Source organism: Notolepis coatsorum (assembly GCF_963971535.1).
Source record: "Notolepis coatsorum genome assembly, contig: SUPER_8_unloc_1, whole genome shotgun sequence".
Taxonomy (NCBI): domain Eukaryota; kingdom Metazoa; phylum Chordata; class Actinopteri; order Aulopiformes; family Paralepididae; genus Notolepis; species Notolepis coatsorum.
Window position 1 is genome coordinate 523,635 of NW_028174873.1, and position 14,994 is coordinate 538,628.

The 14,994-nt window shown below is 47.5% G+C and overlaps 1 protein-coding gene across 1 annotated transcript in view; it reads right to left on the bottom strand.

The window, feature by feature from the left end:
- The window catches only part of LOC311233915 (ribosomal protein S6 kinase-related protein-like), a gene marked incomplete at both ends in the record, with an annotated part of 105,570 nt that overhangs the window by 42,415 nt on the left and 48,161 nt on the right, over window positions 1–14,994 (bottom strand). The window contains one exon of the mRNA XM_084338371.1: window positions 13,408–13,518. Coding sequence (XP_084194497.1) covers window positions 13,408–13,518 — 111 coding nt within the window. The remainder of the gene's footprint in view (window positions 1–13,407; window positions 13,519–14,994) is intronic.

Genomic DNA, 14,994 nt, shown 5'->3' on the forward strand with positions numbered 1-14,994 from the left:
ATGACGTCACACTAGGTCAATATGACGTCACACTAGGTCAATATGACGTCACACTAGGTCAATATGACATCACACTAGGTCACTATGACATCACAGTAGGTCAATATGACGTCACACTAGGGCACTATGATGTCACGGTAGGTCACTATGATGTCACGGTAGGTCAATATGACATCACACTAGGTCAATATGACGTCACACTAGGTCAATATGACGTCACACTAGGCCAATATGACATCACACTAGGTCAATATGACATCACACTAGGTCAATATGACGTCACACTAGGTCAATATGACATCACACTAGGTCAATATGACGTCACAGTAGGTCACTATGATGTCACAGTAGGTCAATATGACATCACACTAGGTCAATATGACGTCACAGTAGGTCACTATGACGTCACACTAGGTCAATATGACGTCACACTAGGCCAATATGACATCACACTAGGTCAATATGACATCACACTAGGTCAATATGACGTCACACTAGGTCAATATGACATCACACTAGGTCAATATGACGTCACAGTAGGTCACTATGATGTCACACTAGGTCAATATGACATCACACTAGGCTACCGTACTTAAACTGTTAGTACACAGGGATTTAGAAAGCATTACACATGAAAGTGATATTTAGCTTATATATAAAGCATTACACATTAAAGTGATATTTAGCTTATATATAAAGCATTACACATTAAAGTGATATTTAGCTTATATATAAAGCATTACACATGAAAGTGATACTTAGCTTATATATAAAGCATTACACATGAAAGGGATATTTAGCTTATATATAAAGCATTACACATGAAAGGGATATTTAGCTTATATATAAAGCATTACACATGAAAGTGATATTTAGCTTATATATAAAGCATTACACATGAAAGGGATATTTAGCTTATATATAAAGCATTACACATGAAAGGGATATTTAGCTTATATATAAAGCATTACACATTAAAGTGATATTTAGCTTATATATAAAGCATTACACATTAAAGTGATACTTAGCTTATATATAAAGCATTACACATTAAAGTGATATTTAGCTTATATATAAAGCATTACACATTAAAGTGATATTTAGCTTATATATAAAGCATTACACATTAAAGTGATATTTAGCTTATATATAAAGCATTACACATTAAAGTGATATTTAGCTTATATATAAAGCATTACACATTAAAGTGATACTTAGCTTATATATAAAGCATTACACATTAAAGTGATATTTAGCTTATATATAAAGCATTACACATTAAAGTGATATTTAGCTTATATATAAAGCATTACACATGAAAGTGATATTTAGCTTATATATAAAGCATTACACATTAAAGTGATATTTAGCTTATATATAAAGCATTACACATTAAAGTGATATTTAGCTTATATATAAAGCATTACTGTAACTGAGGGGTACAATTCCCTGACTGTATTAATCAAGTATTAGTATCATTAAACTACTACCGTCTGTGTACATTACTGGCCTTACTGTACACAAGTATATGATGATGAGAACACTTCCACAATGAACGGTTTCCACACGAATACTCGTTTAGAATATTTATGGGATGTGACGTCGGAGGACACGATCCGGTCAGTGTTCCACAACACAGACTGGATTGTATTCCGCGACACAGATAACATTAATGCCTACACGGAGACAGTGCTGGACTATGTCTGTACTAGGGTGAAAGAAACAATCCCCACTACCAAAATGAAAGTTTACCCAAATCAAAAACCCTGGGTAGACAAATCCGTCCGTGAAGCTCTGAGAGAGCGCACCAAAGCATACAATGACGGCCTAGTGGCAGGCAACATGAATGACCACAAGGTGGCGCAACACAACGTAAGGAGGACAGTGTCAGAGGCCAAACGGCGCTACAGGGATAAAATTGAACTCCAGTTTGAACAAGCTGACTCTAGAGCTATGTGGCAGGGGCTCAAAACGATGACAGACTACAAAGGCGCCTCCCTCAAACTGAACAATGACATCTCCTTAGCAAACGACCTCAATACCTTCTATGCGAGGTTTGATGCTGGTAATAACAACACCAGCTCACAAGCCTCGGCAATGGGGGGGGGGGGGTCGGCTGCTGATGGAGGCGCAGTGTTCAGGGTAACAGAGCATGAGGTGAGGCGGACCTTTAAAAAAGTGAATATCAGGAAGGCAGCAGGTCCGGACGGCATCCCCGGCCGCGTCCTAAAAGTCTGTGCCGACCAACTGGCCCCAGTATTCACTGACATATTTAACCTGTCCTTAGAACAGGCTGTCATCCCCACCTGCCTGAAGAAGTCCACTATTATCCCTGTACCCAAAAAATCCAAGCCTGCTTGCCTCAACGACTACCGCCCTGTAGCTCTCACCTCCATAGCCATGAAGTGCTTTGAGAAGCTAGTAAAGGGCTACATCTGCTCCTCCCTCCCCATCAACATGGACCCCCTGCAATTTGCATACCGCCCCAACAGGTCCACGGAGGACGCCATATCCCATGTGCTGCACACAGCAGCATCACACCTGGACAAGAGGCAGGGGAACTATGTGAGAATGCTATTCATCGACTACAGCTCGGCATTCAATACCATAGTCCCCTCCATACTCATAGCCAAGCTCAGGGACCTGGGCTTGGGCTATGACCTCTGCCAGTGGGTCTTGGACTTCCTGACTGGCAGACCCCAGGTGGTGAGAGCAGGCAACTGCACCTCCTCATCCATCACCCTCAACATAGGGGCCCCCCAGGGCTGTGTTCTGAGTCCCCTCCTCTACTCCCTGTACACACACGACTGTGTGGCTCAGCGGAGTAGCAATACAATCGTCAAATTTGCTGACGACACAGTGGTGGTGGGCCTGATCTCTGCCAACGACGAGAGGGCCTACCTGGAAGAGGTCAAGGTCCTGGCGGGATGGTGCCAGGAAAACAGCCTCTCCCTGAACGTCAGCAAAACAAAAGAGATGATTGTGGACTTCAGGAGGTCGGGGGTCAAGGACTACAGCCCCCTCAGCATCGACGGGGCACCGGTTGAGAGAGTCAACAGCTTCAAGTACCTCGGAGCCCACATATCCGAGGACTTGAAATGGACCATACACATTAACAGTGTGGTGAAGAAGGCACGACAACGCCTCTACTTCCTCAGGCGCCTAAGGAAGTTCCAAGTCAGCCAGAAGATCCTTAAGAACTTCTACTCATGTACAATAGAGAGCATCTTGACCGGCAACATCACCTCCTGGTTTGGGAATAGCACTGCAAAAGACCAAAGCAGACTACAAAGAGTGACACGTTCAGCCGAACGCACAATTGGAGGGGGGCTCCCCACTCTCCAGAACATTTACAACAAGCGTTGCAAGGGGAAGGCTAAGAGAATTATTAAGGACTCGAGCCACCCGAACAACTGCCTCTTTGAACTGCTGCCGTCAGGCAAGCGACACAGGAGTCTCAAGGCGAGCACAGAAAGACTCAGAAGTAGCTTCTATCCCCAGGCCATCAGGCTGCTAAACGAACAATGAATGAACACTACACAACAACAACCACCAAACACACATAGCACACACATCCACACGCACACACTCACTTTAAACAAACACACTGTAGCACCCACTACACACACTTTATAGCACACACCCACTTTAAACAAACACACTGTAGCACCCACTCCCCACACTTTATATTTATGGATGAAGGATTGCACTACAACTCGTACACCTTACTGTAAATTGTACCTAAAATTGTACCTCATCCCACTTCTGCTTTGCACTAGATAGTACTGTACATTAGTACACTGCATAGTATTGTGTATTGTATATTATATGGTAACTCAGAACATTGTACATATGTCTATACCGAACAACTGTGACCTCATTCTTCTTCTAAATTCATGCTATATTATGTTATTATGTTATTTGATACTATCTTGTCTAGCACAGTCTCTGGAGCGTAACAGTAAGAAGCATTTTGTATGAAAGTATTCTGTACTTCTGTATGACAACTATTAAAGAACTTGAACTTATTACATCAAAGAATATGATATTACATTACTTTGGTCACGTTAGATGCGCTTATAAGGCAAAGAATGTGCAGGCAAATCAATAATGAATGTTAGAATTATCTCTGGTATATTCTGGGAAGGGGGGTGTACTACCGGTTGTAAGCCAGCAGGGGGAGGCAATGCTCTATGAAAGTCAATGGGTCCACGGAGGCGATCTTACTCCCTGGAGCAGCGGAGAAAGGCAGCCTCTGTACTCTCAACGTGCGCGCCGCGCAGATGAAATCCGTGGAGCCTCTGGTACGACAGAGACGGGCTCGAGTGATGTCCCCCCGGGCAGGTGTAGATCCCACAGTAGCAGCGGGGTAGGCGGTTCTCTGCTCCAGCAGCTTGGTGAAGAATGAAGAATAATAATCCTTGCCGGAAAGTGGCTCTGCTGGTCCGGTGTAGGTATCCTCCGTGGTGCGCGGTGGTCCACGGTTGAACTTGACGTTACTATCCTTATTAGCACGCGGCAATAAGTGCTCTTATGTAGACACACAATTACCCACTTCACGTGGTCTTTGACTCGTAATGAAGGCTTTTACTAGTAAGTAGCGAACGATACGTTAAACAAACGTAGTAGGATAAACATGACTCTATTTGAGGCAATACGAGCCCTACTCTGCACCACACGTTGCGTAGTGGGTGAGGCTTTACTTGGTAGCTGAACTGAACGAGACTGAAGGCGAACTGAAAAAGGAAGTTCTGTATTCGCTGGTCATATTTATACGTACGGTGGACAAATAGTGCCGCTCTGCTTTCGGTAGCCGTATTCATGGGCAGAAGCGGGCATGTTAAGACAAGTCATGTCGGTAGCTTTCAAGTCAGCTCTAGGAGGTAAGTCACTGGCGCCTAGGGGATCGCTTCCAATAGGAGAACGAATATTATGGTCTGTCCTGTACCAGGTAAAGGGATATTCCGTGTATATGTACAAAGAACATACAAGGGATATCAAACGATATACAAATATTATACATGGGATCTCAGGCAATAAATATATATATTCGGTTTAATCTGACCCTTTGTAACAGCCGCCCCCTAATTAGTCCCACCTAATTAGCTAAGCAGAGACAGATTAACCGCACTGTCCACTACTCAATGTCCGTTGTGAGGGGTCGGTCAGTTCACAAAGTCATGGGTCATGGTCGTCATTAAGCGAGTCGGGGAGCCTTGGCGACTCGATCAGCCTCGTCACGGGTCGGTTGTAGATCCGCCCTTGGCCGAGCGCTTCTGCCACTCTGACCTTTCCGTCGGCACCAGTGGTCACTTTGCTTACGCGGCCGGCCGGCCACGCAGCTCGGGGTAGTGACTGGTCTATGGTCATGACGACTGGACGGGATGAAGGGGGGCTTAGGAGGGAGCGGGCCTGAGACTGCTTTGATCTGTGCTTGGCTGTGCTTTCTCCTCCTCCGTCTGTTTCTCTTGTTCGCTCTGTACCCCGTGTGAGGAGGGGCCGGTCCCGGCCGCCCCGTCAAGGAGTCGCTTGGGGTGCTGGGTTCGAGGTCAGCTACGTCTGAAGCGCAGCTGAGGGGGGTGGAGTTCCGAACTCCCTCTGGTACCCACGGTTCTCTCACGGGCCTCTCGCTTAATGTCAATAGCCTCTGCTGTACGGGGGAGAGGCCGGTGTCGCTCGCCTCTGTGTGTAGGCAGCTTTGTAGACGTGGGTTGACTGTCAAGTCCGTAGAGGGGGCCTTGGAGCGTCCATCCCAGTCGGGTCTGAACCGCGACCGGGCATCCTTTGGGTCCGACGTGGGCCGCCTCAATTGGGAGAATGAGGTCCGCGTGGTCGGAGCCGATGAGCAGGGTCGGTGTGGCGCCGTCGATAAGCGGTATAGGTAGTTGACGTAGGTGCCCATACTTAGCCATCAGCTGTGGGATGGGGTAGGTGTACTGAGACAGGCCTATGTCGTGGCTGGTGAAGACGTTACTTATACTATACTGCTTCTCGGGCTTGTCCACCGCTGCTATCTCGAAGGAGACCTTTTCACCCTTTATGGTCTTCTGGTCCCTTCTGATGGTGCGTATGGTCATTGTATCTTTGACACCTCGCAGGCCCAACTGAGCTGCTGCGGAAGCGAGGAGGAGAGTCTTTTCAGACCCATCGTCCAGGACGGCGTAAGTGTCCAGGACCTTGTCCTCGTGGCTCAGGAGCACCCTGACCACTTTGAGGAGCACACGGGGGGTCCCGCTATGCTGGGGGTCTATGTGGAGCACTCCTGTCTCGGGTGGTGACGTAGACTCTATATGGTGCGAGTCGCACCGTGACTCCCAGTGTCTGCCGTGGCAGTCGGGACACCAGGGAGCGGTCTGGTGGAACTTTGGTTCTGGTGCCACCGCCTCGGCATGGTACATTACCGCGACGGGCCCACTCTGTTGTCCTGGCTGACGCCTGTTGATGTCATGCAGGACCTCCAGGTGGGTGCCACCGCACCTGCTGCACTTCTTTTTCAAGCGGCACTCAGCTGCTAGGTGGCTGCGCGCGCAGCGGAAGCAGCGGCGGTGGTCCTTGACCCACTGGCTCACATCATCCGTGGTCAGCTTCTTGAAATCTTCGCACTGATACAGCCGATGTTCTCCCTCACAGTACTGGCACTCAATCTTCCACTGGTCCTCTTTCGTCGAGGGGGTGTTGTGGTTCTGGTGCTGCGGTACTGATTCGGCTTGGTGCATAACAGTCACCGATCTTCGGCCATCGTTTACTCTCCTAGGTCCCTCTCTGGAGCTTGGTGTGCTCCGCACGAACGTATCCAATCGTAGGCTGCTGACTTCTCTCGCCAGGAAGTCGGCCAAGTCTAGGAGGGATGGTTCTGGACCGTTAGGATCACGGTGGTCTCTTTGCCGCCTGAAGCGCTCCTGTCTGGCGGGCGGCAGCTTCTCTAAAATCCTCTCGACGTTAGAGTTGGCGTATAGCTCGTGCATACCCTTTTCTCGTTGCGCTCCCAGCATCCCTACCAGGGACTGTACTTTTATAGACAGGTCGTCTAGTGAGCGATTGTCTGTTGCTGGGGGTAAGCGGTCAATATGCCTTATCTCTTCTATTACGTAATCCCATATACGTCCATATCTCTGGTCCAGCGCTGCTAGAGCCGCGGTGTATGGGGTCGTAGAGGTGGCATAGGCTAGCGCTATATTGTGCGCTCGGGGCACTTTCAGGTGCTGCAGTAATATTGCATACTTGTGGCGTTCATCAGCGACATCCACCATCATTGTCTCTAAGCACATCCGGAGCTCCGTATACTGTGCTCGATTCTCATGGGTGAAGTCTTGAAACGTCGGTGTGCCAATGTATGATGTCATGGATGACTGGCACATCGGTGAGCGTTGGGGGAGAGGCCTCCTCGGCGAGTCTCCTCTTGCGTGTCGTCTTGAGCTGGTACTTGGTGGGTACCGAAGGTCGGGTACCCAGGTGCTGTTCCTCGGGGCTGACGGTGCGTCAAACTCACCCGTGAGTTGAGTCGGGGGTTTGTAGCGCAGGGCCTCGGGGCTGACTTCTGGGCTGTACTGGACCTCCTGGTCCTGAGTACGTTGCTGCTGGTCGGGGCTGTACTGGGCCTCCTGGGCCAGAGTACGTTGCTGCTGGTCGGCTTGACACTCCTCCTCCTCCTCCTCCTCTCCCTCTGCTAGGACCTGGAGTCTTCTGTTCAGTCTCTCCGGTTCTTCCCGGTTGCTGGGTCTCGTATGGACCGGCCGGGGAGGGGGTTCGGAGACGTGGACAGGATCCTCCTGTAGGCGGGGTCCCGGGTCGCTTCGTCGGGTAGGGGAATGTGTCCTAGACCCATGTCTTGACGATCTCTGGGAGCTCCGTGCGGAGTGAGGGGGTGTCGCCATGGCAACCAGTTTGTCCATCAGCTCCGCCTGCAGCCGGTCGCGCTCTGCCTCGCGCCGGGCATGGGCTGCGTCGCGCGCTGCTTCGCGCTGGGCATTGGCGATGTCGCGCTGCGCATTGGCGCTGGCCTGGGCAGCGTCGCGCTGTGCGTTGGCGACGTCGCGCTGGGCATTGGCGCTGGCATGGGCGGCGTGGAGCTGTGCATTTGCGACGTCGGCGCGGCTTCTCTCGATGTTCTCTTCTGTCTGGAGGCGTCTGGTCTCCAGTCTTATTCGGTCGTCTTCACTCCTTTGTTGCGCCTGGAAGCGCTCTCGCTCGCCTGCAAAATGTTCGCGCTCGCACGTCTGTTGCGCTTGAAGTCGATCGCGTTCGGTGGAGGCTGCCAGGGTGGCGATGAGTGCCTGCGCCAGCATCTTGTCCGCCTCGCTGGGGGAAGACGCCGTTCGGGGCGATCGGCTCCCGGCAGTACTTGTTGGAGATCCGTTCTCCTGTTGCGTACCGAGGAGATCCGTCTCCTGGGTGCGCGTCTCTTTAGGGTTGTCTTCCTCCCGGAGCTGATCGGGGACTATTTCTTCGGTATTGTCTGGGGGTAAAGTCGTGTCAGTTCCCTCCTGGTCCCCACCGTGAGCTTGGTCAGTTACATTAGAACCCACTAGGGCCTCTGTTGGCGGGGTAGCCTGGTTGTTAGGGTCAGACATAATTTTACTTTCTACTTTTTCCGCGTTTAACTTCCCTTTAAAGCTAGGTATTGGGCTGACAGCGTATGCCTCTAGATAGGGAGGTGGCTGCCGTCTGCGCTGCGGGCGATCTAGCTTAGGAGAACCGTTTGTGGAGTGTTCATCATCGGCCATGTCAATATTAATATTATATTAATATTACGCTAATTATTATCCGGCTCGAAGGACCAATTGTAACTGAGGGGTACAATTCCCTGACTGTATTAATCAAGTATTAGTATCATTAAACTACTACCGTCTGTGTACATTACTGGCCTTACTGTACACAAGTATATGATGATGAGAACACTTCCACAATGAACGGTTTCCACACGAATACTCGTTTAGAATATTTATTACATCAAAGAATATGATATTACATTACTTTGGTCACGTTAGATGCGCTTATAAGGCAAAGAATGTGCAGGCAAATCAATAATGAATGTTAGAATTATCTCTGGTATATTCTGGGAAGGGGGGTGTACTACCGGTTGTAAGCCAGCAGGGGGAGGCAATGCTCTATGAAAGTCAATGGGTCCACGGAGGCGATCTTACTCCCTGGAGCAGCGGAGAAAGGCAGCCTCTGTACTCTCAACGTGCGCGCCGCGCAGATGAAATCCGTGGAGCCTCTGGTACGACAGAGACGGGCTCGAGTGATGTCCCCCCGGGCAGGTGTAGATCCCACAGTAGCAGCGGGGTAGGCGGTTCTCTGCTCCAGCAGCTTGGTGAAGAATGAAGAATAATAATCCTTGCCGGAAAGTGGCTCTGCTGGTCCGGTGTAGGTATCCTCCGTGGTGCGCGGTGGTCCACGGTTGAACTTGACGTTACTATCCTTATTAGCACGCGGCAATAAGTGCTCTTATGTAGACACACAATTACCCACTTCACGTGGTCTTTGACTCGTAATGAAGGCTTTTACTAGTAAGTAGCGAACGATACGTTAAACAAACGTAGTAGGATAAACATGACTCTATTTGAGGCAATACGAGCCCTACTCTGCACCACACGTTGCGTAGTGGGTGAGGCTTTACTTGGTAGCTGAACTGAACGAGACTGAAGGCGAACTGAAAAAGGAAGTTCTGTATTCGCTGGTCATATTTATACGTACGGTGGACAAATAGTGCCGCTCTGCTTTCGGTAGCCGTATTCATGGGCAGAAGCGGGCATGTTAAGACAAGTCATGTCGGTAGCTTTCAAGTCAGCTCTAGGAGGTAAGTCACTGGCGCCTAGGGGATCGCTTCCAATAGGAGAACGAATATTATGGTCTGTCCTGTACCAGGTAAAGGGATATTCCGTGTATATGTACAAAGAACATACAAGGGATATCAAACGATATACAAATATTATACATGGGATCTCAGGCAATAAATATATATATTCGGTTTAATCTGACCCTTTGTAACAATTACACATTAAAGTGATATTTAGCTTATATATAAAGCATTACACATTAAAGTGATATTTAGCTTATATATAAAGCATTACACATTAAAGTGATATTTAGCTTATATATAAAGCATTACAAATTAAAGTGATATTTAGCTTATATATAAAGCATTACACATGAAAGGGATATTTAGCTTATATATAAAGCATTACACATTAAAGTGATACTTAGCTTATATATAAAGCATTACACATTAAAGTGATATTTAGCTTATATATAAAGCAATACACATTAAAGTGATATTTAGCTTATATATAAAGCATTACACATTAAAGTGATATTTAGCTTATATATAAAGCATTACACATGAAAGGGATATTTAGCTTATATATAAAGCATTACACATTAAAGTGATATTTAGCTTATATATAAAGCATTACACATTAAAGGGATATTTAGCTTATATATAAAGCATTACACATTAAAGTGATATTTAGCTTATATATAAAGCATTACACATTAAAGTGATATTTAGCTTATATATAAAGCATTACACATTAAAGTGATATTTAGCTTATATATAAAGCATTACACATGAAAGGGATATTTAGCTTATATATAAAGCATTACACATGAAAGGGATATTTAGCTTATATATAAAGCATTACACATGAAAGGGATATTTAGCTTATATATAAAGCATTACACATTAAAGTGATATTTAGCTTATATATAAAGCATTACACATGAAAGGGATATTTAGCTTATATATAAAGCATTACACATTAAAGTGATATTTAGCTTATATATAAAGCATTACACATTAAAGGGATATTTAGCTTATATATAAAGCATTACACATGAAAGGGATATTTAGCTTATCATATATAAAGCATTACATCAAGTCTTAACCCTTTCACTGCCACACTACAGAAGGTTAACCCTTTACTATCACACTACCGACGGGTACCTGCTGTCGTGTGGCAGTGAAAGGGTTAACCTTCCGTGTATTGTCGCAGTGAAAGGGTTAACCGTTTGGTAGCGCGGCGGTGAAAGGGTTAAAGGGATATTAATCATATTTGTTACACATTTAATTTTCTTCTATCCAATAAACACTTGCCCCATGTGTGTTTTGGTTTTAAAGGTAGAAAATGTTAGAATTTGATAGCAATGCTAGTGGAAATCAATGGGATTTAAAGCATGTCTCAGCAAATACATACGTAGCAAAAACCAGAGGAAGCTCAACAAATCATGGTAAACCCAGATTCGGCTCAAACAAGGGACTAAACACGTTTCGCAATTATGCCACATCAATGTGGAACGCCCTACCGAAAGCTGTAAAGGAATGTGAATCACTACCCACTTTCAAAATCGCTCTTAAAGAGCACCTACGGGAGGCTGCAATTCCGAAACTGGCCACCGTAAATGCCCAAAACCCCCACCACCTCCTAATAGACAGTCTCCTCCCCACCGCATGTATATTTCTCTCCCACCCTCCCACCACCTCCTAATGTACAGTCTCCTCCCCACCGCATGTATATATTCCCTCCCCACCGTATGTATATTTCCCTCCCACCCACCCACCCCCTCCTAATGTACAGTCCCCTCCCCATCATATGTATATACTCTGTCAGGATCTAGGGGTAACAGTACTGTATATTTGAATACCGTTTATGTCACAAATGTATCAGTACTAAATACCTGTATGTCATGTATGTTGTGTATGTCATAAATGTCTATATGAATTGAAAATGGGGGACCCTGATGGAAACAAGACGAAAGTCTTTCTCTGGTCTGCATCCCCTTAACAATTGTGTGTATTTGAGCCGTACTGTATTGTACCCATTCTGCAATCTGTTAAATAAAGTTTTCATTCATTCATTCAGCACCTTCTGAACAGCTTCCTGTTTCACAATGCTGAAAGACGTGCGATGTGCTTCATTCCCCATTGACCTCCACTAGCATTGCTATCAAATGCTAACATTCTTCAGTGACCTCGAGGCAAAAGAGCCCCGCTTGGTATTGCACTTTGTTTATTTTTTGTTTTGTTTTGGTCTCATGTGTGGGTTGGAGTTTAGTAACTAGTGCTAGTGCTGTGCATTTCTCCAGACCTCTCTCGGCAGAACCTGAGGTGTGGCATCAAAGCTAAACCATTTACAAACCAAACTCTTTCACCTAGAAGAGGACACTGTTGGTGACAGGTATAGACAACATGGGTTGTTATGGTTACGCCATTCACAAAGGGGTCACGTGGTGTCGTAGTTAGTAGTTAAAAGTCAGCTGGTCACCGGCGGATCTCAGGTATGAAAATGGTGAGGGGGGGGGAATCATATTTTGCTGACCGCACGCTACACAATAGTAAATCAAGCCGCGATTCGCTTTTTTTTTTTTAAACTTTCTTTTTTAGCGTTTATCGCTTTTCTGGTCAAGCATGACCGACAGTTGTAGGGTGAAACGGGAGAGAGAGCAGGGGGAGACATTCGGCAAATGACGGCGAGTCCGGGAATCGAACTCGGAGTCAACCAGATCCGTGACGCAGCACGGAGTCCCGCGACGCAGTGCGGTAACATGGTGTGCTACTGGAGCACCCCCCGCGATTCGCTTTTTAACGACGCTACTATATGAACTGCATTTTAATCGCAATCAAGTAACCAAACGCAGTATCCTGGAGCAGTGATTTCATGACAAGCGGTGCGTCTGGCAGGTATCATTATCTCTCCGGTTTAGTCTCTCGGTGACGACGGAAATGTTTTGGACAGTCGCCATACAGACACCGTTACAGATTCTACCTTTAATGTTTTAGTAGCAACTGTGTGGCTGTTCTGTGTGTGTGTGTGTGTGTGCGTTCGTTCGTTCGTGTGTGTGCGTGCGTGCGTTAGGGATGCTCGATATTGGCTTTTTTACCGATACCGATATTCCGATATTGTCCAACTCTTAATTTCCGATACTGATATCAACCGATATCAACCGATACCGATATATGCAGGGTCCCCCCCCCCCCCAAAAACGGAATAATTTCAGGTAATTAACGTTACATATCTCTTGTTGTGGAATTAACACAACATTATGCATACTTTTGACAATAAATAAAATCAGAATTTATTCTTACTTGCTTGCCTGGGTAAATAAAGGTTAATTTTTCTTTTAAACCGATACCGATATTTTCCAATATCACATTCTAATGCCAATATCGGCCGATAATATCGGACATCCCTAGCGTGTGTGTGTGTGTGTGTGTGTGTGTGTGTGTGTGTGTGTGTGTGTGTGTGTGTGTGTGTGTGTGTGTGTGTGTGTGTGTGTGTGTGTGTGTGTGTGTGTGTGTGTGTGTGTGTGTGTGTGTGTGTGTGTGTGTGTGTGTGTGTGTGTGTGTGTGTGTGTGTGTGTGTGTGTGTGTGTGTGTGTGTGTGTGTGTGTGTGTGTGTGTGTGCCCACCTCAGTGATGAGCAAGGCCAGCGGAGGGCTAAAGGTCAGGGGCATCTCATAGGGGAAGCAGCGGACTCTCACCAGCATCCTACAGTGGTCTGCTTCTGGGGCGACTGGGAACTGTGGGAGGAGGCAGTGGTTAAAGTGGTCTCTGCTTCTGGGGCCACTGGGAACTGTGGGAGGAGGCAGTGGTTAAAGTGGTCTCTGCTTCTGGGGCGACTGGGAACTGTGGGAGGAGGCAGTGGTTAAAGTGGTCTGAACTGTGGGAGGAGGCAGTGGTTAAAGTGGTCTCTGCTTCTGGGGCGACTGGGAACTGTGGGAGGAGGCAGTGGTTAAAGTGGTCTGAACTGTGGGAGGAGGCAGTGGTTAAAGTGGTCTCTGCTTCTGGGGCCACTGGGAACTGTGGGAGGAGGCAGTGGTTAAAGTTGTCTGAACTGTGGGAGGAGGCAGTGGTTAAAGTGGTCTCTGCTTCTGGGGCCACTGGGAACTGTGGGAGGAGGCAGTGGTTAAAGTGGTCTCTGCTTCTGGGGCCACTGGGAACTGTGGGAGGAGGCAGTGGTTAAAGTGGTCTGAACTGTGGGAGGAGGCAGTGGTTAAAGTGGTCTCTGCTTCTGGGGCCACTGGGAACTGTGGGAGGAGGCAGTGGTTAAAGTGGTCTCTGCTTCTGGGGCCACTGGGAACTGTGGGAGGAGGCAGTGGTTAAAGTGTAGCTGTACAATAAAAGAGTCGAGTCGCGCTGGTTCTTAATGCCGTGTATTGCCAAGCAACAAGTAAACAAACCACACCTTCCCCAGGAAGTGAGACACGTCATATATCATACAGGCACCGGCCCAGCACGCCCACAAGGCGGAGCTGTAGCCCAGCCTGTAACATCTCCCTTCCTTTAGTAAGTAACAACATCAATCCGTGCAGACCTAAGTAGTATCAAAACACCTCATCAATAACAACCACAATTAAACACAGAATCACAATTTTCCCACATTCCCATTCCCTTTTTTTTTTTATATCTTACAGTCCATACGCATGTGCACAGTCCTTGTGTGCTGGGGTGCGAGCGTGACTATGTGTGTGTGTGTGTGTGTGTGTGTGTGTGTGTGTGTGTGTGCATGTGTGCGTGTGAGACAGTCTCAGTTTGTGTGCGACCTAGAGGTTAAGTCTGTCCGGAGGCCGTAACGGCCTCCCGCTCCGGGAGAAGGCCCGGGCCTGTAACTCACGGCCTGGTGTGTTACCAGTCTGCGGGGAAGACGGCGTCGACCTCGGGGCTGATGACTTTGGAGACTCCTCAGGACCGCTGACGACCTCTTCGGTGCTTCCCCCACTCGCAGGCTGTTCTGGGGCCAATTCTGGGTGAACTGACGGCTGGGGAGGGGCCGCTTCTGCTGGTCGGAGATCAACCCTGTTGCGGCGATACGCAGTTCCCTCCATGTCGACCAGATAGGACCGGAGTCCCAACTGCTGCAGGCACACGCCTCTTCTCCATCGGCCCGTCCTGTCACCCGGGAGTGGCTTCATCCGTATGGGCCGGCCGACGTTCAGCTCCGGCAGATCCTTCGCCGATCGGTCATACATCAACTTCGCTGCCTGATGTTTCACTCT